We start from the raw sequence: 27,143 nt of genomic DNA on the forward strand, positions 1-27,143 counted from the left end.
ACTGCCATTAGTGAGGTGGATTTCAAGGCATCCAACGGCTGGCTTGCCCAATTTCAAGCACGAAACAAGCAGTTAGCTGCGAGAGTGTTGCCGTTGATCAGACGACAGTAGAGGAGTGGAAAACGCGTCTGCCACAGCTATGCGATGGTTTCAAGCCACAAGCCATTTTTAACGCTGACGAGACTGGCCTCTTCTTCCGCGCTCTACCCAAAAGGTCGCTGGTGGGAAAAGGAGACTCCTGTCATGGTATAAAGTCGCCAAAGGATCGAATAACGCTGCTGTTGTGCGCTAGTATGACTGGCGAGAAACTTAAACCACTCGCCATCGGCAACGCAGTGAAACCCCGTTGCTTTCGTAACATCAAAGTCGATTCCCTCCCTGTGTCATGGACAGCAAACAAACGAGCGTGGATGACCTCGGCGTTGTTCGTTGAATGGTTGAAAGCGCTGGACAAGAAGATGCGAAAGCAACGGCGGAGGATTCTTCTCTTCCTAGACAATGCGCAGTCTCATCCAATGGGTGTGACGCTGACGAACGTGACCGTAAAGTCCCTGCCTCCGAACGTTACGTCGGTCTTGCAGCCCCTTGACCAAGGCGTGATTAGCAACCTGAAGCGTCTTTTCAAACAACCGCTGCTCCGGCACGTGCTGTCGAAGATCGATACCGCTTCAAACGTAAACGAAATATTGAAGAGCGTCAACGTTCTCCATGCTGTTCAGTGGAGCAGCAATGCATGGGATCAAGTCCAGCCGACGATGATTACCAAGTGCTTCGTCAAGTGCGGCTTCCCTTCCGAGTCACCCGATAGTGACTGGGATGCTGACGATGACCTCAGCCTGCGTGAGCTCATTTCACGCGGTGCAGAGATTGGCGTATGTGACGACATGACCCCCGAGGAATACGTTCGGTGCGACGATACGGTGCGCATTCATAACTGCGAGGACGACGAATGGGAGAACGATTTAATGCGGAAAGATGATGACGAAGAGAATGTGGACAAAGAGAATGGGGACGAAGAGGAAGTGGAAGACATGCAGGTGACGGTACAAGATGGACTCGGTTGTGTGCAAAAGCTTAAAACTCTCTGAATCAAGGATGGGCAGAGTTTGCTCGCTCCTTTGGAAAGAATCGAACATTCAGTTCAAGTTCATGTCCTGGAGAATGCCAAATTGAAACCACAGTTTTATAACATCTTGGCTTAGAGACAAGTAATTGTATAAATTTCAAATTTTGATTCTCGTGCTGTCAATTTTGCGTTGCATTTTTGATCTTATCAATTTTCGATCTTTCCATGGCAAATAATTCGAATAATTGTATTATTACGACTGAATGCCAATAATTGCGTGCTCATTTTGTCTGTAGAATATGTACTTAGATGTGTATGTATTGATTAAACGACTTTTGTGATCGATCGAATACAGATGACGCGTTCATGGTCGGTTGATACCCTAATCCCCGATAATGTGAACACCCCGCATATGAACGCATTTTCGTCCAGTCCCAGAAGTGTTCAAAATAGCGGGGTTTCACTGTATTATAGATTGTCTATTCACGAGCAAGGTGCTCGTGCCCGCACGGGATTCTAAACGGTGTAAGGATCAGGTCAGGTCAGGTATGGGAACATGCGCCGGAGCAGCGTGTCGCTGCGTCCACCAAGGATTGAGATGGCAAAAATGCAAATGGTGTCTTCTGTCATCTCGTCCGCAAGCTGGGAGCAACAATTTGCATTTATTATCACCTCCTGATGCAATTTAGATGCTCGAATGGCGGTGAGGTGCTCAATCTGATTATTCTGTCATGACTGAAACATCATCCAGATTTCCTGTGCATTTGAAACATCATCCAGATTTCCTTTGCATTGAGAAGAGAATATCAAAGCAATTCAAAAGAGAATATCAAAGCCTGTGTCAATTTGAAGCAATTCATGCTTGGAGTCTGAGTCAAGGCCATTATTAGGGTGTTACATGTCTTGCAGACAGGCTGTGGTACCCTATTGTTTTTATTGTTCTTCATCCCATTTTTTGCTCTAGCATTTAATTAAACTTTTTTTTTCTCAGCAATCACTTGTCCGATGGACATGAAATTTTCAGGGTAGGAGTGACCTCCACTCCCCTTCCCCCACCCCCCACCCCTGGGGAGAATTAAAAAAAAAGAAGATAATTGTGACATCATAGGTCAACATGGTATGGCAGCCATCTTGCATAAAATGCAAATGCTATATCCCAAACTGTTGATCGAAAATTTTTGTTAAAACTTGTAGTCTGGCAGCCATTGGCTAAAGAGTTTTGGAGTACATACACAATTTTGTTGCAGATTCTGGTAACATAGACTATACTAAACTCAAATCCGAGTGATGCCACTTTGTCACGCTTGAGCAATTTTTTTTAGGAGCAAAATTCAAAAAGGCCGCCATCAAAACCGTTTTTTGGCCGTAACTCGGCCAAAAATCGAGATATGAATCCGATTTCAGTGACAGAACCTACGAGAAAGATTGGCCACATGTATTGACCCTCTACAACCAGAGAATCACCCAGATGGGCTTGTGAACATTGTAACTGGAAGAATGAGTCCAAACATTGTCAACGCTGACATTTCTGTTGGCATAGGAGTCAAGCAGATGAAGGAGTATGAGGAGCAATGGCCAGACAGCTTCAACAAGCCGCTTAGCAAACAAGTAGTCATGATGGCAGTGTCCCGAAAGCAGATAAAGGTCGGACAAACACCTGTATATGACACGGGGCTTATATATCAAGAGTGTTGGGCCTTCAGGCAGTCAGGGACATCAACCTGAAAGATATCCTGAAGTTTGAGCTCGCCCCAGTACCGCCTTCTATGTTTGAAGATATTAAACGGTGACGTGCGAATCCCAAAATCGAAAGCAGTCTTGAAGCAGAAATTGCAGGTAGAGGTGTCTGACAGAATGTTTCCAGCTGATGGAGCAATCATTGTAGATGGTTGTGCTATGCTGTGGGTCATTCAATGGCCATCGAAAGGAACAGTAGAGGACTATGTGCAGAATCTTCTTTCTTATTTGAGAGATAAGCTGAAGATATGTGATACGTATTTGGTCTCTGATCGGTATTATGACAACAGCATCAAGAAAGTCACGCGAACCGCTCGTGCAGGCAAAGATGCCAGTCGACGACACCAGCTGAATCTGACGACGCCACTCCCTGCACAAAAGATCGTTTTGACAGTGACAGAGAACAAAGTCCAGTTAATAAATATCATTTGCAGCTTCATCAAAGACCATCCTGAAGCATTTTCTACCAACACAAAGTTCATATTAACTGGACCTAACCCAATACCTATGGAAATTGCAGAATACCAAGTAGTAGAGAGGCCTGACCTAAGAACCACTCACGAAGAAGCCGATGTTATTATGGTACAACAAATGGTCCTTCTAGCCTCATCAGGAGTTCCGAGTATCCAGGTAATTTCAGACGACACAGATGTATTCATATTGCTGTTGCATTTTTACCAACTGAAGGAACTGGCATGCAACCTTGTGATGGCTGGTACAAGTCGTGACAGATCGTCTGTTGACATCAAGACGACAGTGTGGAAGCAGGCACATATTGTCACCCAAGTTCTGACAGCACATGTGGTGTCTGTATGTGACACAGTTGCCTACCTGTGGGGTATCGGAAAAGGCACAATTGTGAAACACCTCAAAGATGGTCGTCAATTAAATTATCTTGGTGATCTTGATGCAGAATTACCAGATGCCATATCTGAAGCAACTGCCTTCTTTGCTGCTTGCTATGGATCCCAGGAAACAGAAGACATGTCAGCTATTCGATTTGATGTCTGGTCTTCAAAGATGGCTAACAAGAAGCTGACACCAACACCAGAGTTAAAAACTCTACCACCAACCACTGTGGCTTTCATCCAGCACGTTCTCAGGGCGCACTTGCAGGCAGCAATATGGTGGGCTGCATTAGATCCAGACCCACCATTCATCGATCCAACGAGTCATGGATGGTCACATGAAGAAGTGTCGAGCATGTTGCTCCCTGTGTCTCTGCCTCCGGATGTCATCAGAGCTCCTGATAATGTTCTCAAGATGATCAGGTGTGGGTACAGCTCAGTGCGACCCTGTGCAACGAATAGATGTAGTTGCTCTGCTGCCAGGCTCTCCCGTTCATTGTTCTGTGGCTGCCATGGTATGGAGGAATGTCAGAACGACCAAACAAAGTCTGTATCAGCAAGCGAAGCTGTAGAACTTGAGTGAACACTAGTTATTTGATTTATGCAGCTGTCTTGTATGTGAGATTGAGTGAAAGAAAGATTGAGTGAAAGCAGAATGAAAGAAGTTCATCAGCAACCAATCAGTGTATTCATAGTTGATAGCATGTACAGACCCCTTTTTGGATTTGAATTTGTGTAAAATTTGTGTAAACCTTGCTTATTACATTTATTTGGTTATGTGTTAATATAATTAATTGTAGTTTGTAGTTACCTAATCATTGTATTACTCCACTGTACTGTTGGAAATAAAGATATACAATACAATACAATATACTGTTGCAATACAATACAATATACTGTTTACCACTTAAATCAGGTTCATATAGATTTTGGGCATAGTTACGGCTGAAAATAGTTCGGTCGATATTTTTTCAGTCAAAATATTATATCTAAATAGAAAAAAATGCAATATAGACTTATTATGAGTTGTATGGTTTATTTAAACATATCAGTGTATTCATTGACCCCCAAAACATATGGTTTGCCACTGAAATCGGGTTAATATCTCGATTTTTGGCCGAGTTACGGCCAAAAAACGGTTTTGATGGTGGCCATTTTGAATTTTGCTCCTAAAAAAAAATGCTCAAGCGTGACAAAGTGGCATCACTCGGATTTGAGTTTAGTATAGTCTATGTTACCAGAATCTGCAATAAAATTGTGTATGTACTCAAAAACACACCTAGGGTAAAATTCCAGTTCTGCATCCAGACAATTAGCACATGTCAACTATTCCCAATGGGAAATAAAGGATTGTAAGGATGACGTCATCAGTGAAGTGGTAGACCAGCCATAAATGTTTCATCGAAATCCTTATGCTAACAAGGACAAATGTGTCCAAGAGCTGCGTCCTAAAGGCAATAACAACAACAACTTCCGATATTTCGTCACTTGCCTTGATGGAGCCAATAGCGAGACCCGTCATGGAGGCTCCTGTTCATGACGAGAAAATCGTGTGTTTACGAAATTACAACACATTAAATGGAATAATCTTTAAATAGTAACGTGAACTTTTCGAAACTTTAAAGCAAATGTCTGAATATATTTAAAAGTTCATGATAGACACTCTCAAAAGGCACCCTCAATGTGAGGATGTGTACACGTGTTTAGTATTTAAGGAGATCCGTTCCGGATCGTGTATATAAAAGAGCCGCGTCCTAAAGGTTTTATCTTCATCAGAAGAAGAAGAAGAAGAAGAAGAAGAAGAAGAAGAAGAAGAAGAAGAAGAAGAACGCAGAGCTCTCTTAGAGCCAGCGTACGCGAGACCCGGCTAAAAATCTGAAACTTCACACACATAATCTATGACTGAATTGTATGAGAAAATTAATTGTGATGTTATCCGCCATGTGGTTTGGCAGCCCTACACATATATATATATATATATATATATATATATATATATATATATATATATATATATATATATATATATATATATATATATATATATATATATTTTTTTTTTTCTTCTTCTCCTGGCCCGCTTTCGAGATCGAATTGAAACTACACACGAATGATCAACTAACCATGCTGAAAAATAATTTGATAACCAAGACGTCATCAGTCACATGGTCTGTCAGCCATATTGGATTTACCTTAAAACCTTTAAAAACATCTTCTCTCAAACTGCTCAACTGATTGACGTAAAATTTCAGGTGTGTCATCCATGAGGCATGGTGATTAAAGTTTGATCACTAAAATGTCATCGATCACATGGTGTGGCAGCCATATTGGATTGTCGGAGGTTATTAAATAATTATTTCTCTGGAAGCATTTAACCTATCCATGTGAAACTTTACACATTTCATCTAACACCATTGCTGCATTTTGTATGAAATTAATGATGTCATAGGTCACATGGTTTGGAAGCCATATTAGTTTGAAAACTGATCCTTTAAAAACATTCTCTAAAACTGCTTAACCAATCGATATGAATCGTATCACAATATATACAGCATGGATCGTGGATATACCTGGTGTTGGTTTCATGGTTAAGGTGGCAGGCTTGGGATCCTTGGGTCCTGAGTTCAAATCCTGCTTTGCTGTTTAATTAATACCAGGTGGGGTTGACTCAGCCTGTCATCCTTCTGAGTGCAGCAAAATGAGTACAAGCTTTCTGGCATGATTGAGCCATTCAAGTATCCAGCTTTGGAGTGGCGACCCATCCAGTATTGTGCCTAATAGCCCAGGAGACTGCCTCGGCAGCACCAATACTCTGTGCAGAGTATGGTCCCGATGGATGGATGGATAGTGGATCATAACTGCAAAGTCTCGCATCGATATTTTCCGTGGTGTCGAAGAGACTATTTAATTTTTTTTCTCCTTAAAATCATTGTGGCTGCCACACCATGTGCCTGATGAAGTCATTGTTAAAAACAATATATACAGCAAGGGTAGTGGATCATAACTGCCAAGTCTCGCATCGATAAATTAATCGGTTTCAGAGAAATAATTGTTTGATTATCTCCTCAAAAACCAATGTGACTGAAGTCATCTATACTAATAAAAGGCTGTGTGTGTGCGTGCATGCGTGCGCGAGTGTGTACTTCTCCTCCATAACTCCCAAATCATGAAACCTAGCAGTCTGAAACTTTGCATGCATACTAAGGGAACTCCAAGGAAGTGTATGAGTGAAAATTTGGTGTTTGGATTAATTAAAACACCCCTTTTGAAGATGATTAACGGCATTATTTAATCATGCCCTTTATCAGGTGCATCCTCGGCCACCTCGCTCTCTGGGGTCTTAAGGCGTATCCTGGGTTACCTCACTAGGGTCTGAAGCTGCCATGTTTTTTGGCCTGCTCAACCATGCCTTGACTTGGAAAAGGCTGCTACGATTTCTGAATGATCGTTTTATTTTTTCCACTTTCCTCACTTCATATTATCAAATGCCTGTTCATCATAGCTAAGAATCGCTGGGGATATTGCAATGCTTATAAACACCCGGAAACGCCAGCATTCATGGCTTTATTTCGTGTTCATTTGTCTAATTCGGACATAGTTTGGGCATTCGGACATGGCTATCGCTTGCCAACCATTTAATTGGAGTGCTTGCTTGAGTGCTTAAGCCTCTTGCCGAGCGCCCTACAGTGGACGACGGTACAGTTCGTGTCCCGATCGGGATGTACAGTCGGCAGTTGCTATATGGCAGAGGTACATATCTGGGTAAATTTGGAACTGTAATTTTGGGACTTTCCACGGGTGTGTGTGTATGCCTGCATGCCTGGTTATGTGAGCGCCGTGGTGGCAAAGTTTCATCCCGTATCTTGGAGGTTTTGATTTTTTTTTAACCTCACCAGCGCACGAGCGATCACATTTTCCTTGTCCTCGTGACTTTCTAAAGCAATTGGTTATTTTATATCACTCGGTGCAGTGCTTTGCAAAGGTTATATGGGTCCTCTTTGTGATTTTCAAAGCAAATGATATTTGATAACACCGGATTCCTAAGCCGTTCACCATATTAACGTGTTTTCTCAATAAGAGAGCCAAATTTTTTTTTCTTGCATACAGATCATTATTCTATACAGAATCATTTTGATGAGACAGTACGAATCTTAACGCTCCACCACACGTCTGCGTTACCTTCCTCTCACCTCACACTCTCTTCTCTTTTCTCCTCCCTCCTCGGTCTCCCTCCTTTCTCTTTTCCCCTCCACATCCACTCTCCCTCCTCTCTTTTCCCAACCCCTCTCTCTCCCCCCTCTTTTTCTCCCCCTCCTTAGTATTCCCGTCAGCAAAGTGACGGGTGGTATTTGCTAGTTAAGTAAAAAAAAAACAATGCAGCAATGGGAGTGGATCATAACTGCAAAGTTTCGCATTGATAGGTTAAGTGGTTTCAGATAAATTTTTTTTTTTAATATGATCGACTCAGTATGGGAATATTGGTTGAAAATTTCAACATCAATCACACGGTCTCGCAGCTACGTTGGACAACAATAAAAACTTTTCCAATCAACGCGAAACTTTAAACATGTAATCGACCACCCATTCTGAATTTGATTTGATAAAGAGGACGGTGTGGGTCAGGTGTCTGATTGAAGCGGGGTTGTATTTAAGTGGGGCGGTGTGCTACCCGGCCATAACTGCTCGCAGTTATAAAACGCGTTTCTTGTTAGTATTAGTTATTATTAATATTATTATTATTATTCATTTAATTATATTGGGCTTGCTGTTACCTTACAACCAAGCAGTGCTTGGAAATATTCTAAAAATGAGATTGTTGTTGCTTTCTTCCTTTATTTATTTCCACCTATTTATTATTAGATCCTCGTGGAGGATCTCTAAGTCTTACTCACGTTGTTGTTCTTTATCTTCTTCTTGTGGACTTTTTTTGTTTCACAGCCTACAGTTTTCATCGAAACTTCCTGAAACTTGGCATATATATGTAAAAATACCCTGCGCAGACAGTAACGATCTCCCATTTTGAAAATTCCTCCTAGAAAAAAAAAAGTTGTGACGTCAAAATATCTCCGCTAATGGAAATCGCCTAAAAAATTTTCTCCGAAACTCGGCAAGCTTTTTGAACTTTGTTTGTGGGAATCGAACAGGGCATTAGCAGAGATGAATCACCGCACATATGATACATCACTATGACGTCATATCAATTTTTATGACGTCATTCCTATTTTTTGACATTGTTTGTTTCACAACCCAGAGTTTTCATCGGATCTTCGTGAAACTTGCCATGTATACGCAGAAAGCCCACGCGCAGGCAGTAACCATCTCTGATTTTGGAAATTCTTCCGAGAAAAAAAGTTGACGTCATAATATCGCTGCTATTGGAAATTGCCTATACCATTATCTCCGAAACTAGGCAAGCTGTTTGAATTTTGTTTGCGGGAATCAAGCCGGGCATTAGCACAGATAATTTATCGCAAACCTGATACATCACAATGACGTCATATTCGTTTTTATGACGTCATCATTAAGATGACGAGGATCTTCGCTCATTTGAGCTTGTTTTTTTCTTGTGTTTACTGCCTGTTCAGACTCCAACTGTGCATTGCCTTCGTGGTCATATCATGATGTTTACCCTGGATGCTCCCTGGCAGTTGTTGGCGACTAAGCGTTCACCACTATCCGAGCTGAATGTCTTGAAGAAGCTTTGCGATCATCCAAGACTGCTGTCGGCACGTGCCTGCAATATCTTGGGCCTCGATGATGATCTGCACACAGGGCAAGTGTTTTGGCGATTTGAAATCCCCTCAATCATGCAAAAATAAAGAAAATTGTGTTTTGCTTTTTTCCTTTTGGCCATTGGTGTTTAGGAATGTATTTTTGCTGTTGTTGGTGAATTTTTTTTTCATTGCTTGGGAAAAATTGACAATGTTAAGTTGCTGAAAAGATGTTTGATATAACTTTTTTGCAGTTATAACTTATTGACAGTTAATCTCCTTTCCTCCCTCTTCCCTCCTTTCACCAACAGTGTTTTTGATGACAAGATTCAGGGATCGGCTTTTGACATATCTCACGTCTCTGATGAATCTTTATTACAGGTCATCACGTATTGCCTGTTTCGTTAATCAACTCAAACACTTTTTCAGTCATTTAGATTTGTTTAAAATATACAATTGCATCATTATTACAAGTTAACTGCTTGTCAGATGTCAAGAAAAAATATTGCAATGGTTGTGGGTTTTCAACACCAGTCATGCTGCCAGGTGGGTGGGGGCCCAGAGGATCATCCTGTCTGCCCAGATAATTTGGCACGAGTTGGCAGTTAAACAGCACGCAACCACAGCTAGTTTGCCTGCCTGAGTTGGTTGAGTGAGCTCGGAGGCGTTTTGCTTTTATGGCACCTTAAATGAGCTATTCTAAATTCACCCATCTACGGATTTATATGCCAACCTGTTTACGTACTATGGAGCTCCCCTCTCCCAATGACCACAAAATAGTTTATTTGCACAATAAAATGGAGCAGGGGAGAAGAAGAAAAACATGACTGCACACGAGGTGAATGAACTGTAACAAATTAACTGAAACGTGCCCACGGTACCATGTCAGAACTTAAACAGATAACTTATTCACTCATTCGGGGAATGACGAGACATTGAAGAGAAGATTAGATAATAATTATCTTCGGCACGTGTGGCTTTGCTTGCACATGGTTTTTTCACCAAGTATGGGCCGGCGCTCGGGCTCGGGGCCACTCGTACACTCAGCAGGAGTGAGAGAGAGGTTCTGCGATCCTTTCCACGAACCTCTGGTGCAAGAAGCACCAGCCAAGGAAGCCACCATTGCTTCCGTTAAAGATGTTACATGTGCATAATACATTAATTACATACACTTATGTTAAACATGCCCCAATAAATAACTATTCTAAACTTGGCCCTTTTGTCCCCTAAGCCACATCTGTAACAGTATTTAACATATGTTACATTGTGTTGCAACCCTTGGGCATTTAATCTTCAAAAAAAGAGTTTGACCTGTCTGGTTACATCTAAGTTTGAAATGCATTGGATTGCTTTTTTGAAATGCAAAAACATTGACAACATTGATTGTGCCTCCCCCACTATTCTTCTGCAGGAGTCTGGAAAGCTTGTGTTCCTTTTTGGACTTTTGAAGCAACTACAACACGAGGGACACAGAACGCTCATCTTCTCACAGTCGTGCAAAATGCTGGATATCATACATCGCATTCTCAAGAACGCGGTGAACCACTGTCCCATTTGCTTATCATTGAGATTCATCTGATATGTTTGCTTTATAATGTTTCTGCTCTTGACCTTCTTTTGTAAACAAAGTCGAGGCTTATTGAAGTGCTCGAACGCAGAAAATAACAGCTATAACGCTGGAAAGTAGGGAAACTCATTAACAGTAGGGTCGAGGGACACATGGAAGAAGAATGGGCAAGGGGAATAATGAGATTAAGGGAAGGGGAAGGAGAGGGGAGGAAGATACATAGGTGAACACCAGGGATACAAGTTCAAGCATAAGAAGTAAGGGGCTGAAATAACAGGAAGGGAAATCTGAACAGTGGAACAAATTAACAAAAAAGAGAGGAGAAAATAATAAGGCTGCTTGGGTAGGGTTAATGAGGGTAGACAAAATAATGAGTCTGACTTGAGGAGGAAGTGAACAGCTGTCTTGAATCACTGGCGAGGAGAATGATTGAACAGGCTGAGGAAGTTGATTCATCAGATGGTACAGAAGAGGAGCATGCAGGTGGAGGTGACCAGTGAGCCTGGAATTTTTTGGTTTCTCTGGAAGTGGGTTATTGGCTGAATGCATGTGCCCTGGAGTAACCTAGGTGGAACAGGGCACACGTTTCAAGACCTGAGAGCAGCTGGTAGAAGACAGGCCACCATCTTGTCTGTGGGGTGGGGGGGCAACGGACCCAAAGACTTTGCTTCATTGCGAGAGATTCCAATCTTCCCAATTCTTCGCAAATGTTTTTGAGTGCCTTTGTCTCCACTGTATCATGATGTGAAAGGTGTGAGGCAGGAGCATCAGCTAAAAGGGAAAAGTGCTGCTCAATTGAGCTGTCGATGAAGGATTTTAGAATTTATGTGGTTCGAAGTTCAAATTTGCCAAAGAAAGACTTTGTGCAATGGAGGATACCTATTCGGAAGCTTGCTTTTGAGGCTGACTCCATTATATGGTTTGCCTAAGAGAGTTCGTGGCTGATGGTGAGTCCCCAAAGTTTGAGGGACTTAACTTTTTGAGAGGTTTGTGAGGGAAGTGAATGGGAAGGTTCCCTAGATGGTTCCTTCAGAGTGGGAGGATGAAATTTCTCATTTTGAAAGACGTATTGCAAGTATAAGACAAGCTTCCGATTCTATAAAGTTGTGCAGAGGTGGAAGCTGCTACGACCTGTCTTTCGGGATGAAGGATGCAACAACAGAGGGTGGCATCAATGAAACATGTATCCACTAATCACGTTGATGTTAAATTGGTTAAAAGTGAATTTCCATAGCCATCAATTGATGACTTTGGAAGTAAACTTTTTAAAAGTCAAATATTTGCAGTAGCATGTAATTCAACTGTGATTTCAAGTACAGTCCATTTTGCTTGAAAGAATTGCTAGTTAATATAACCAGCTGTTTATTTGAATCAATATGGGGAAAATAAAGCCACTTGTATATTGCAACACATAAAAATCACTCGTATTGGAATCACTATTTTTGGTTTTTAGAATCAACATTCCAGAAAATTTACAATTATTTATTGGGGTTTTCTCCTCAAGTTGATTCCTACCTGAGGATTAAAGCCTCGTTCACAGGCCATTGTGCATTGACCAATGAAATCAGAGGTGCCGTTCAGATTCTAGCGTTGAGTGCTATGATTGGTTAACAGCCTCACGTGGTGCAAAGTTTGGTGCCCTGACTCTCCCGCTAAACCTGTTTTTTTTAAACTCATCGCCCGAATGTCGAAATGCCTCAACGCAAGGACTTGGATGTGGCCAAAAAGTGTGAACTTTTGAAGCGCTACAATGGTCTGCCGTCATGGAACCAACATGAAGCTGTGGCAAAATGAATGATTTCACAGACAACATTGTGTTGGCTCTCGCGAGATAATAGTTAAACATGAAACGATTCTACATAGATCTGAAGTTCAGAATCAAAGTAGTCTTTCAGAAAATTCATGGAGAAAAGCAGGATGCAGATGTGCGTGCAGCCGACGATTGTGTCAAGACAGTGCTTCCTCGTCTTCTGAAAGACTTCAGAGAGGAAGACATTTATAAAGCAGACAAGACGGGTTTCTTTATTACAGAGCACTTTCAAGAGCAGCTGCAGCTCTGCATGGAAGAAACAGATGAACCATGTCACTGTCTTACTTACTTCCATTATGAGAGGAACTGAGAAGGAGCTGCTTTTCATTGGCAAGGCGAAGGTCATTATCTTACCAACGGGGTTGGAGGATAATGAGAAATGTACAAGGGTCACACTGGCAGACAGAGTTGAAGGATATAAGACAAGCAGACAAAGAAGTGTGTGTAGGTCTACACAAAGGAGGAACCAGGGGGTGAGGGTAGATTCAACAGTTAGTGAGATGATAACAGATTATCAGTGGGAACAGGAAACAGTATGAGATTGTGTTGGGCCAGTTTTAAAAGACTGGAGAACATATTTGGATGGACTCGACTTCTGGTTCGGGAGTTGCTCCACATGTAGGTCAAATTTGCAACTGCTCCTTCTTCCGAAATCATAGCTGAATATTCTGAACCGGATCTGTCGTTTTTGTCTGTTATATTTTCATCCCTGTGTAACTATTTGTGTTTTCGTCCAATGTTTATTTTTTTTATTTTTTGTTTACCTTGTCAGGCTCGTATGAGAGCTAACACACACGGCACAGCAAGGGGGGGCATGAGACAAGAGGGGCGGGAGTGGGAAGGACAAAACAGTGGGGAACAGAGACATTAGGAGATTTGTGGAAGGGAGAGAGATGGGGCGGGGAACATGGGGAATAAAAGATGGACATTACAGGGACTTTCAGGAAGGAAAGCAGGGAATTTGAAGGAGGTGGGCTTGGGTGAATTATCGGGGGTTGAAAATATCGAGGATTTGGATGGGGGACGATAAGAGGTGGAGGTGAACAGCTGTTTTGAAGGCCTGGGGTGAAGAATGGGAATGAATAGAGTGAGGGAGTTTATTTCAAAGGTAGGGAAGAAAAGAGGAATGAAAGGGTGAAGGTGAGCAGTGATTCGTGATTTTGGTAGTTTTACCAGAAGGGGGTTGTTGGTGGACCTTGAGCGCCCTGCGGAAATATGGTGGGGACAAATCGCAGACAGAGCAGGGGGCGAGACTGGAGAGGAGATGGTAGAAGACAGAAAGACCACCGACCTGCCTACGGTGAGAGTGAGAGGCCCAAATACTTTTTGGACGAGGTTGGTAGCTGGCTTTGTACTCTGGCCACCGTAAAACACTTCACTGCGGGGCAAAGCCTTCGGGACCTCCATTCTTTAATGATAGGAGGAAAAGCATGGGATAACCTTCCTGAGTCGGATTGCGGTGGTGTGTGTCGTGGTGGTGCTGAGGTGTCGTCCACCAGACTGTGATCTCGGGTTAACCTGGGTCAGTCCCTTCATGTGGGTGTCTGGAATGTCCTATCCCCAAGAGAGGATGATCACCTGTCCCTGTTATCATCTGAACTCCAGCATTTGAACATCGGTATTGCAGCATTCTCTGAGGTTCGGAAACTGGATAGTGGTGAGATAATGCAGATGGTTACACCTACTACTGGTCTGTTCGGTCTGATGGTGAACATGCCCAAGGAGTTGCTATTGCTGTGTCCAACAAGGTGACTCCCATGATAATAGGGGTAACACCGACCAACGAATCCGTGGAATTAGGGTGGCTGGTTCATGGTTTCAGTGCCCACAGACTCATTGCTGGACTTATTCCAATGCTGGTGGTGTGTCAAAGGAGATTGATAATGTGCTTGGGTGATGGTCGTTGGAGGATAATTCAGAACTGTAGGGTCCACTGGAGTGCTCAGCTCCTCATTACCAATCACAGGATTGTTGTAACAACTCGGAAGTTGCAGCTTAAATCTTGGAGAATGGTACCATCACAGCTGAGGCTGATGTTGGCAAGCTCAAGGATGAGAGGGTCGTTGAGTTTGCGAACAGGCTTAGTGGGGATTTGGGGGTCTGGGTGTTTTGGGTAATCCTGAAGAGTTTTGGAGTGCCGTCAAGATTATGATCCTTGATGTTTCCAGTGGATGTCTTGGAACCCTCCATCAGGTGAAGAAGAACTTTATCTCCCAAGGAACACTGGATACCATTGATCATTCGCAGAGCCTGCCCGAATGGTGGAGTTGAGTACTTCATGGAGTTGAGGCGTAAAACTGTAGTTCGCTGAGGGCGGACAAGGAGGCCGATGTGCGAGGAAGCTGCGAAGGGTAGAGCATCACCGGCGGTCAAGTGATTCTCATCCTGCTTACAGAGGAATTTGTGAATTACGTTCCTCCAAGCCCCTTCTACGGTGTTATGCAGTGAGAGCGGAGGGTGGTGGCACTTGACAGAGGAGTCTGAAGTGAAGGCCAGCTTGGCTGGTTACTTTGAGCGGCTGCACCATGCTGACCCACCAGCTGCTGAGTTGGATGTCAAGGGTGTAACTATCCCTCTCGCTGACCCTCCAGTCAGTTGTGAGTCGCTTTCATTTGTGGAAACAGCCTGTGGTGAACCAGTTTTGGTAGGGACTGCTCGCAGGCTATGTTGATATCCGCAAAGAGTTTGATTCAGCGAATCATGATGCCCTCTGGAGGATTCTGTCTTCATGGGGTGCCACCAAAACTGATCAACCTGATTTCTGAACTCAAGTCTGGTACTGACTCTAGTCTGGTACTCTAGATTTCTGAACGTTCCATGTCTCACTTATTTCCAGTTGTTATTGTAGTTTGTCAGGGTTGTTTACTGCCCCTCATGCTTTTCAACACTTGTTTGGACTAGATTCTGGGGAAGATATCGGAGAGATCAATCTGCGGTGCATCATTTGTGAATGTCAAGATCTTGATTTTGCAGATGATGCAAGCATCTTTGCAGAGATGCTGAATATCCTAAAGGGGCTCTCAAGGGGCTGACTGAGGAGTCTGAGCTGCTGGGATTATGGGTTTCATGGGTCAAAACTAAGTTCCAGGCTTTCAATGACATCTTGGATGCTGCAACTTGTCTGTACATGTTTGTGTTGAGGATGTTGAGGTCACTGGAGATTCAATTACCTTGGTAGTGATATTCATGTGTCCGCGTATTGTGAGCCAGAGGTCGATAAGTGTCTTGGTCTGGCCTGGGAGTCATGGATTCACTGGATTATGGGGTGTGGTGCTGTCAGTGCCGATGCAGGATGACGAAAGTCCGAGTATTTAAGTCCTTTGTTTTTCCAGTCTTGCTCGAGAGATGTGGTACTTGGATTCTGATCAAGGATCTGAGATGGAAACTTAACTCCTTCAGTTCCATGTCTCTTCAGAGAATGCTTGTCTGTCACGAGTCGGACTTTGTGTCCAACGAGCGGTTGCTGAGAGAGACTCAGATGAAATTTGTTACCTGTATAGTCCGTGAGCATCAGCTGCAGCTGCATGGACATGTGGCTCGTTTTCCTGACGCTGATCCTGCTCACCAGATTCTCTCAGCGAATGAGTCTCATGAATGGAGGAGGCCAATGGGCATGCCTCATGATTGCAGCAGGTGTTTCGGCATCTCAGAGATGTGGATGGGCCAGGCATCTGTTTGGGGGATGGCCAGATGGCTCCTCCCGCCGGTCGCCTCGCCCACTCTCGGCTCCTCCCGCCGGTCGCCTCGCCCACTCTCGGCTCCTCCCGCCGGTCGCCTCGCCCACTCTCGGCTCCTCCCGCCGGTCGCCTCGCCCACTCTCGGCTCCTCCCGCCGGTCGCCTTGCCCATTCTCGGCTCCTCCCGCCGGTCGCCTCGCCCACTCTCTGCATCCCCCTTTCCCCATCATCCCACCCGCTCTTGGCATCCCCCTTGTCCCGCCCCATCTCGACAGCCCCCTTCCCTCTCGGCATTCCCCTTTCCCTCTCATCCCACCTGCTCTCGGCCTCCCCCTTCCCCCTCGTACCACTCCGTCTCGGCATCCCCCTTTCCCCTTGTCCCCGCCCCCTCCACCCTTCTCCTGCCCCTCCACCCTCCTACCTCCTCCACCCTCCTCCTGCCTCCTCGTCCCACACCCTCCCTCTCTCTGCTCTCTCTTATGTACAGATCCATCCCATCTCGTCTTCAGTTATCCTACCCTTCCTCCTCCTCATGATGCCCTGAATTCTGTGGTGAGTTGAGGTAGTTGCCTTGAAACAACTTGCATTGCCTTAGATTGTCTTCCTGGTAGGCAAACTCCTTCTCAGATCATTGCATAAAGCCCTTAACAAGTGTCTCTACTCTCTGGAGAGCCAGAAAACATCTGTCCACCCTCAATATTGAACTTTCATACTTGTCTCCTTCCTCAAAAACCTGGTCTTGTTGAGTCTCAGGATTATGTTCGCCCTCCATCCCTTCCAACTCTGCTAATGAGAAAGCTAAATACCTCAAGTCTTTGTTTGCTTCCAAATCTTGTCTCCAACCTCTCGTTCTCTGAACCCACCCTACCCAGTTGTACCCAACTGCTACAGGACTCTGTTTCTTTTGCAACAGAGAAGGTAGAGAAGTTTCTGGCAACCCTCAACTCTGATTCTGCAAATGGACAGGACGGCATTCGCTTACGTATCGCTAAAGCCTGCTCTGCTGCTCTTGCACATCCTTATCTTGGAATGACTTGCGTGTCCCGATTCTAGACTTGGCTCTGTGGAGGATACCAAGATAATGTCCAGTCCTAGATGCCATCTTGTTACCTGCATAGGCAGTTTACTTCAAACAGGTGTTGATATATCATTCAGCCAATAAGTTCCAAGGAATACAACTATGCTACAAAATGTTCACAGGTAGATTTTGAGGGTTTGTCAAGCAGTCTTTCTGTAAAGGCTAACGGAAGTACGAAACTGCCAAAATTAGCTGCATAATCAAGGTTTTTAACATTTCAAAATGGAATGGGCTTTACTGCAGATAAAAATATGATTCTGTCATAAGACTCGTATGCTTTTCCGTTTCCACTTCAATTGTTGGTATGTTGAAAAAGTGACCAGTGAGAATTGTATTTGTGCTTTCCTTTAATTTTGTTTCAAATGTGTTTTGCTCCAGCATTTCAAGGTCATCCGGATTGATGGCACAATAAAGAAACTTGGACAAAGGGACAAACTAATTCATACTTTTCAAAATGACAAGAGCTACGAAGTGTTTCTTCTCAGTATGCAGGTTTGACTTTGAAATGAACGTTGTTCCTTGGGGTGGGGATTAACGTCTACGAACGACCATTTCTAGCGGATGGGTTCTCCGGTTTGATGTCCTTATATGGACGGAGTATGCATTGATTTTATTAACCGCTTGCTTGATTTGATCACATGTAACTATTTGTACGGGAACAAATCGGCCTCGACTTGATGCGGTAAGTATGGATTTTCAGGTTGGAGGTGTTGGTCTGACGCTCACTGCAGCAAACCGCGTGGTCATTTTTGATCCCAGTTGGAACCCAGCAATTGACGCACAGGCCATTGATCGAGCTTACCGCATTGGACAAGCTCAGAACGTCATTATCTACAGGTGAGGATGTACATGCAGGCTGGCTGTGCAAAAATCATTCCAACATTTCATGTGTATTTGTTTTTACCATGTTTACCGTGAAAGGTTTTTGTTTTGTTATTAATCCATTTAACCTTTCTGAATTGAATGAAATGTTTTCTTTCAGTCATGTGTCTGTACGTACATAGAGTAAAATGGAAATAGCCCTTTGTACCATCTAATAGTTATTTTGTTGGATTTAATTGATACACTGGTTTGTTGGGTCAATAAACCTTAACCACCCATTTAGCATATCGACACGCTAGCCATGTTGGCTTGTTTTTTTTCTTTCCATTGTCGATGTGTTGGCTTAATGATTAGGGTGGTGGGTTTGGGGTCCTAGGGTCCTGAGTTCAAATCCCGCTCAGCTGTTGAATTAATACCAGGTAGGGTTAACTCGACCTGTCATCCTTCTGAGGTCGGCAAAATGAGTGCCAGCATGCTGGTATACTGTGTCGGAGTGGCGACCCATCCAGGATTGTGCCCAACAGCCAAGGAGACTGCTTCGCCAGCACCAACACTCTGCACAGAGTATGGTCCCAATGGATGGATGGATTGTCGATGTCGTGACGACCACAAATATAATTGCTCTCTGAAATAGTGAAGGGGCACTGAGTTTCCAATAGTGAGCCTGGATTTTGGGAGTTTAACAAAAAGAGGGTTACTACCAGACCTAGGGATGCACAATGGGGGAAAATTGCAAAAATTCCTTGCAAAAGGGGGAAAATTGTGCTGCATTGTTCTAAAAGGCAGAATGAAACATCAAACATTGCCTGTACTACACAAGCCATTTGTGTGATAAAGGAACTGCATATAATCCAAGTTACACTTTTGAAACTAGAAGGGCACTCAGTGGAGTGCATACCTCCGCCCTGTAATTCCTGATCCATGAAAACATATCTGGCCCAATACATTTTTGAGATACCGTGCTTTGTATCATTTTTAGCCCCATCTCTCAATGGTGAAGAATCACGTTTAAAATTCTCATAGTCGGATCCAGATCCGGATCTTCACCAAAATCGAATCAATTCTTCGTTGTCACACACCCAACCTTTCCACCAAGTTTCATCCGAATCCGTCCACAACTTTTTGAGATATCGTGCTATGTATCATTTTTAGCCCCATCTCTCAATGGTGAAGAATCACTTACGAAATTATCAGGTCCAGATCCGGATCCGGATCTTCACCAAAATCGAATCAATTCGTCGTGGTCACACACCAAACCTGTTCACCATGTTTCATCCGAATCCGTCCACACCTTTTTGAGATATTGTGCTATATATCCTTTTTGGCCCAATCTCTCAATGGTGAAGAATCACTTAAAAAAATTCGAGTAGTCTGATCCGGATCCGGATCTTCACCAAAATCGAATCAGTTCGTCCTTGTCAGACACCAAACCTGCCCACAAAAATTCATCCGGATCCGTCCACAACTTTTTGAGATATCCTGTACGCAGACAGACAAAAAGGGGTGAAAGCATAACCTCCTTCACCTTCGGTGGTGGAGGTAATAATTAGGCTGTTCTTATTTATTTACTTATAGTACTTGTAATTTTGTCATTGTTTATATTGGAATGGTTTGTTTTTTTTCCTTTTTCTTGCAGACTCATTACGTGTGGAACAGTTGAAGAAAAAATTTACCGGCGACAAGTTTTTAAAGAATCAATCATCAGGCAGTCCACAGGGGATGAGAAGAACCCAATGAGGTTTGAACCTGCATTGATTAAGGATTGAACAATGGCCCAGTGGGAATGAAGGATCACAGATTTTATATCATTCAGATATATCGATTAATAAGCTTGATGATGGCTTAACAGTCAAGGTGGCTGGCACAATATCTTAAGGTTCAAGTCCCAGCTGTGCCAAAATAATTCCATGCGGGTTCACTCAGTCTGTCATCCTTCCGTGGTCAGCAAAATGAGTACCAGCTTGCTGGGAAAAGTGAGCCATTCGAGTTTCCTGCGTCGGAGTGGCGACCCGTCTCGGATTGTGCCCTCCAACTAACCAATGAAACTGCCTCGGCAGCCTGATGCACTTGATGGCACAAGGAGGATCATCCATTCATCCATATCAATTAATAGTATTTTTGAAGTCATTTTTATATTTACTAGCGAGGGATGCTTACACATTGTGTAAGCATACGAACCGTGCTTCCCCATTGTCTTGGATAGCTCACCTGTATTTGATTTTGCATTTACTTATGATTTCCGACAGTTCTGTGATTTTTATTTTTTCCTGGTGTATCGGCTTCAATGTCCGTTGGCACACAAAATTACTGTGCTTCCTCATTCTCTGGTCGTTCACCTGCAATTTTTTTCATTTACTTTTTCTTTTCTTTTTTTACTTACGAAATATAAAGATTTCGTAAGTATATTGATGACTTCCGTTTCTGTTTGTTTGTTTGTTTGTTTGTAGGCACGATAATTCGAGAACGGAAGAAGCTACCAATGTCAAATTACACCACGTGATTCAGGAGGGTGATGGCTAGTGCTGATTAGATTTTGGTCAAAATCGGTCAAAAGTCAAGGTCACAGTGAGGTCAAACATCCAAAAAATGATAATTCGAGAACGGAAGAAGCTACCAATATCAAATTGCACCACGTGATTCAGGAGGGTGGTGGCTAGCGCTGATTAGATTTTGGTCAAAAGGTCAAGGTCACAGTGAGGTCAAACATCCAAAACATTCGATTTTTGATGGTTTGGTACAGAATCATCGTAGAAACTTCTGGTTTGCGTCGCTACCTTCTCTCGAGACAGCTTTTATTAGACAAGGTCAGAGGTCAAGTTGACGATTTCGTAAGTACCAGTCTATGACTGCTTGTTTTTGCATTTATTTTATTGTTACGGTTGTGGGGGTAGATGGAGGAATTTCATAGGAAAGTTAGGATTGAATCGAGTTGTTTAGTCTGTGGACGTGTATGAGACATCTCAATGTAGTTAAGTAGGGAATCTGTGGGCTTAAGTGTTACGTGTCACCACACGGATGGTGGTGCGGTGTTAATTTGATTGGGATTAAGGCTAAGTTCCTCAGTACGTGATTGCCACCGGTGGAATATTCCTACGTTTTTCCATTTACAAGCTAACCAGGAAGAAGTGCGTTTTTATAATAACCACAATGCTAACAAGCAAGCAAGGCGTGCCGAGCAGGCAGAGGCCCCACCTTCCAGGGTTTCATGTGAGCAAGCCAAGCCCTGGAGGTGGAATGGTTGTTCCGTGTGACGTTAAGGAGAGATCGCGAAGCGAGGAGGTGGTTGGCTTCGTTGGTTCAGTTGGGAGTAAGGGACACACGCGGTCGAGAGAGAACAGGGCGAGGAGATGGCCTGTAAGAATAGGGCGATACGGTTGGCTTTCCTTTGGCGCATAAAGAAGACGGCACGATTGTTTTATTCATGCTGAGGCGAATTGGTTCACGTACTGAGAAAGATGCTGGCCATTGGCTCTTGGTTGGGTCGTAAGAGACGGGCCCCGACGCCTCGTGTATGACACCGAAAGGGACGGTGTCATTCTGACAAGCAGCGGGTCGGTGAGGACGATCGATGCACGAAGAAGCTGCATGGGGTCTCTGAGCCTTGGTGTTGAATACCAATCATGAATTGCCCGACGTACGTTTTTCCCACTGCGAGAGAGCGGCTTGGCGCCATTTTTGGGCGTGTCCATACATGCAGGGCAAAGCACCTCGATTCCAAGTTCCACAAAGACCATCTCTGGACAAAGCTATGCCACAATAAAGGAAGGATTTTCTTTTATTTTTGTTTCCCTTTGTCTGTGTTTAAGTCTATGTGTGGAGGTGCCTCATCTTTAGGTTTAATTTATCTCACATTTATTATTACGTTTTGCATTATCCCTTTGTAAATATTTCTCTTGTCACTAAATTCCTGCATTTAATTTAAGTAGATGTGTCCGTGTATTTGTCGTGGGGTTAAAGTATAAACCCCTGTGCTGTGCTTCCCCATGCCTCCGTCGCTCCGCCAGTGCCGCACCCCACACTCCCCGTGTGCGTTATCTCTGATCAATGTGTCCGCCTCTTCAGGAAAACCGCTCGGCTATCCGGGCTGGCGGTGTTAACCGCCCGTCACCACAATTTGGGTCAGGGATTTAACGTAACCGCTGCCCGTGACAATATTTTCATTTATGGATGTTTTCCGATGATTCTGTCATTTTTTTCCCAGTGTACCGGCTTCGCTGTCCATCAGCTCACAAAATTTCAGCTCTGTGTTTCACCTGGAAGGTACCGATCTTTAATATCAGTTTGTGAGTCATTGAGTGAGTGAGTGAGTGAGTCAGTTTAGTGGTTAGAAAGAGCTTTATATATTAGATACAAAGTCATAGCTTTTGGAAGAGCAAGAACACAGTATGGATCAGGACACAACATAACAAAAGGACCAGTAGAAAGAGAGTGGGTGGGGTGGAGCGCCAACAGTCAGGATGAGGGACAAAATAGAGGTAGACAGACAAATAAGGGATGTGGTGAAGAATGAGGGGGAGGGGAAGATGCACAGGTTGGACATGATGGATACAGCAACAAAGTCTCAGAAAGGAAAAGCTGGAAATTTGTCAAATGGGGGTGGGTGGAGGGGCTATAGGGGTAAAAAAGATCATTGTCCTGGACGGGGGATGATCTGAGATAGTGGTGAACAGCTGTCTTCAATAAATTGAGGAAAGAATGAGATTGAAGAGAATGTGAGTTGGTTCCACAGGTGGGGAAAAAAAAGAGGAGTGAATGAGTGGAGGGAAGCAGTAATTCTGGATTTTTTGAGCTTCACCAGAAGGGAGTTGCTGGTGGACCGCGTGTGCCCTGCAGAATCCTGGGGGGTGAGGGGAGGGGGGGGGTACAAAACATGGAAAGGGCAGAGGGTGAAAGAAAAGAAAGAAGGCAGGAGACGACAGAGAGGGACCAACGACCTGTTTGCAATGGGTAAGTGATATGCCCATAGCCTCTGCTTCATCATGGGAGATTCCAGTGATCTTGAAGGGCTTGTTTTTCAGATTGTCAAGCTGAGCAAAGTGTGAGGCAAGAGCACCAGTCCAGAAGGATGAGCAGTCCATCAAGCTGCGGATGAAAACCTTGTTTGATAAGAGTTCAGGTGTGCCAAGGAATGATTTTGCACAATGGAGGATTTCTAATCGGTGGCTTGCTTTGGAGGCCACTTTTGAAATGTGGTTTGCCGAAGAAATATCATGGCTCACAGTGAGGCCCTGATGGTGAGTCATCAGCAAATAGATAAAGAGGATTTTCTTGAGAGATCGTTGATGAAGAATAGGTATAGGACTGGGCCCAGAGCACTGCCTTGAGGCACTCCAGCTTTGACAGGGATAGGAGATTAAAGGATTTGGTTGAGAGCTGCATGCTGGTTGTGAGAGTAGTCAGTAACCCATGTGTGGAGTTGGCCAGGGATGCCATAGGCAGAGAGTTTGGAGAAAATGGCATATGCCAGACTGTATCGAAACTTCAACAAACGTCTTGACTAGACTGGAGTCCAGACTTGAGGGAGACTGTCCTGATCTCATGTCTGTCATTAAGGGCCTCCAATCTTCATCCATTGTTGGGAGACCAGAAGCCGTGTATCTAAGGTAGAGTGAGTGACCTGGTCTGAATCCGAATTGATCTGAGATGAGGTCGTTGGAGAAAAGTAAGGATTTCGTATCAACTGCGATGACGACTCCATGACCTTACTGATGATTAGAAGTGGGTTGATAGATCTGTAGTTGAGAGGGCCATTTTTACCCCTTGTTTATGTAAAGTGATGATGAAGGCTGACTTCCATGCAAATGGAAGATGACTATGGGCAAATGATAGGCAGAAAGAGGATGTGCAACAGCTGCTGAACAGGTTTTTCGATTTTTTGTAAATTCAGAGTCGAAGGTTGCCAGAAACTTCTACACCTTCTCAACTGCAAAAGACAGAGTCCAGGAGCAATTTGGTGTGGCTGGCTAGGGTGGGTATAGAGAGCGAGCGGTTGGGGACAATTTTTCAAAACAAACACAGAATTGAGGCACTCGGCCTTCTCATGACCGGAGTTTGTTTTAGTGCCATTTGAAGAGTGGGCGAGGATGGTGGGGGAACATTCTATGGAGACAGACTTAGTAGGTGCCACAATGTATTAGAGGAGGGAGACAAGTTTGAATGCTCAATATTGAGGTTTGGATGGATGTTGTTTTCTTTCTCTCCTGAGATTAGATGAAAGCCGATTCCGAATCTTGCATTAAAGGAAGCCCATTGTTTAAAATTTCTCAATAAGAAATGCATGATTGAATTTTGGTTTTCAAATTATTCAGGTATCAAAAAGTATTTTCCAAAATAATTTGGTGTAATTGAAACGTCTGTAATTTTACATAATAGACAATAACTTAGAAAAGTATATAATTTCATAACAAGTAGAACTCGGCCCTGATCTTCCAATTTTGAAATGAACAGGAAAGAATAGATTTAACCACAGGCACATCTGCTCTATTGATTCGAGCATACCAAACATTTTGTGCATTGCCACGTAGCCGAAAATTTAACGTTATGTTGATATAAAATGGTAGCCACGTGCCTGAGTGGGAACATTGGCCTGATGGAGTTCATGGATTATTCATGAAATGTCGTCTGAGGCTAAGTCTGCTTTCCTGTTTGTTTCAGAATCGGTAGTCATGCTAAGTATGGTTTGTTGGTTAGCTGTGCATTTATTTCTTCTTTACAATGGATAATTATAACTGCCTTGACCTCGCATCATGGATGTTCATATCCCATAAGAAGTGCCATGAGTGGTGATATGTTACATCTTAGAAATAGCTCCCAGCCTGCTTTCCAAATATACCAAGCTCATGCCTGTTTAATTATCATTACTCGCGGGCACCCCCCACCCCATGGGCAGGAGTACCCATGTCAGCCCACTGGACACAGATGGCTTTGTGTCCGAGGAGTCAAAGAAACTTAAAATTGTCAAGGATAGTGCCACGATCAATATAGTAATCACCAGGATGAGTCACGTGGTGAGGAAAGTGAGGAATAAAGACATTACACCATAATCACCAATGTTGCAATCACCGCTGTGAGGGGTGAGGTAACTATCATCAATATTGTAATCATTGTTGTGAGGGGTGAGGAAACATGAGGTGAGGAAAGCTGTGTGCTGAAGACGCCACACCATAATCATAAATATTGTAATTGCCTCAGTGCCGTGACCAATCGTTGAGTGAAGGGAAAAATGGGTACCCACGATTGGTCAGTGAGATGAACAGACGATGAGTGAATATCGCTGACATAGCTATGGACACACAGACGCCATTTATGATTGTCGATTTTCCAGTCTGCCAAGGTCTGCTTCATGTTGTACTTCAGGGTAACTCATCTGGTTTGCAATCAGGTCAGGCTTGGGAGCATGCGCCAGAGCAGCTCGTCGCTGCGTCCACTTTCCGCCGATACTCCAGGGGCCTCCGTCTGGCCACCCCCCAGGCAGATTCCTGGCCCAACCCCATCTCCTTGAGATGCTGATCAATCTGCTTCAACAACGAGGCACGTGGTTGGCCCATTGGCCTCCTCCACTCACGAGGCTCCCTCACTGAGAGAATCCGCTGAACAGGATCAGCGTCAGGAAAACGAGCCACGTGCCCAAACAGCTGCAGCTGACGCTCACGGACTATGCAGGTAACAAATCTCATTTAATTCTCTCTCAGAAACCACATGTTGGAGACAAAGTCCGACCAGCGATAGCCAAGGATTCTCCGAAGAGACCTGGTACCAAAGGAATTAAGTCTCCGTCTCAGATCCCTGGTCAGAGTCCAAGTCTCACATCTGTAGAGCAAGACTGGAAGCACTAAGGACCTGAAGACTCAGACTTTCGACCTCCTGCACAGGTACTGACAGCGCCACACCCCATGATCCAGTAAATCCATGACTCCTCAGGCCTGACCCAGACATCTGTTCACCTCTGGCTCACAGCCAGCAGAGACATGAATATTACGACCAAGGAAATTAAATCTCTCCGTGACCTCAACATCCTCACCACAAACAGATACAGACAAGACAGCAGCATCCAAAATGGCATTGAAAGCCTGGATCTTAGTTTTGACCCAGGAAATCCATAATCCCAGTAGCTCCAACTCCACATTCAGCACATCGAGGACCCCCAAAAGGATCTTTTGAGTCTCCGCAAAGATGACTGCATCATCTGCGAAATCAAGGTCAGAGATCATGACATTCCCAAATGACACACCACAGCTTGATCTCTCTGACATCCTCCCCAGAATCAAGTCCGTACAAGCACTGAAAAGTGTTAGGCCAGTACACACCCCTGATGAACTCCAGTAACAACTGGAAATTAGTCGGAGATGATATCACCCCATCTCACAGCACTCTCAGTACCAGAGTATAGTTCAGACATCAGATTGATCAGTTTTGGTGGCACCCCACGAAGACTAAGAATCTTCCAGAGGGAATCCAGACTCACTGAATCGAATGCTTTGCAGAGATCAACATAGGCTGCAAACAGCCCCTGCCGAAATTCTTGTCTGCGCTCAATGAGGAAGAGCAAGTATACGGTCAATCATTGACCTCTTTGGTGTAAATACTGACTGCTCTGGGCGCTGCTGCTCAAGCAGATGGTTGCAAACCTTTTCAAGAATTATCCGAGCAAAGACCTTGGCCAGCACTGAGAGTAGCGTCACCCCTCAGTAGTTGTTGCACTCTTGGCGATCACCCTTCCCTTTCCAGAGAGGGACAACAAGGCCCCTCTTCCAGTCTGTTGGGATGATGCGTTTGTTCCAGGTCGAGCACAGAATTGCATGCAATTACATGAGTACAGCATTTCCACC

General features: G+C 44.0%; 1 protein-coding gene across 1 annotated transcript in view; it reads left to right on the forward strand.

Moving 5' to 3' along the window:
• ERCC6L (ERCC excision repair 6 like, spindle assembly checkpoint helicase) overlaps positions 1-27,143 on the forward strand; it is a 148,091-nt gene that overhangs the window by 53,088 nt on the left and 67,860 nt on the right. The window contains exons 12-17 of the mRNA XM_085859108.1: positions 9,300-9,424; positions 9,674-9,743; positions 10,774-10,899; positions 17,872-17,985; positions 18,194-18,330; positions 19,952-20,053. Coding sequence (XP_085715234.1) covers positions 9,300-9,424; positions 9,674-9,743; positions 10,774-10,899; positions 17,872-17,985; positions 18,194-18,330; positions 19,952-20,053 — 674 coding nt within the window. The remainder of the gene's footprint in view (positions 1-9,299; positions 9,425-9,673; positions 9,744-10,773; positions 10,900-17,871; positions 17,986-18,193; positions 18,331-19,951; positions 20,054-27,143) is intronic.

Source organism: Eptatretus burgeri, chromosome 16, assembly GCF_056783735.1.
Source record: "Eptatretus burgeri isolate ZD-2024b chromosome 16, Ebu_testis_v1, whole genome shotgun sequence".
Lineage (NCBI taxonomy): Eukaryota > Metazoa > Chordata > Myxini > Myxiniformes > Myxinidae > Eptatretus > Eptatretus burgeri.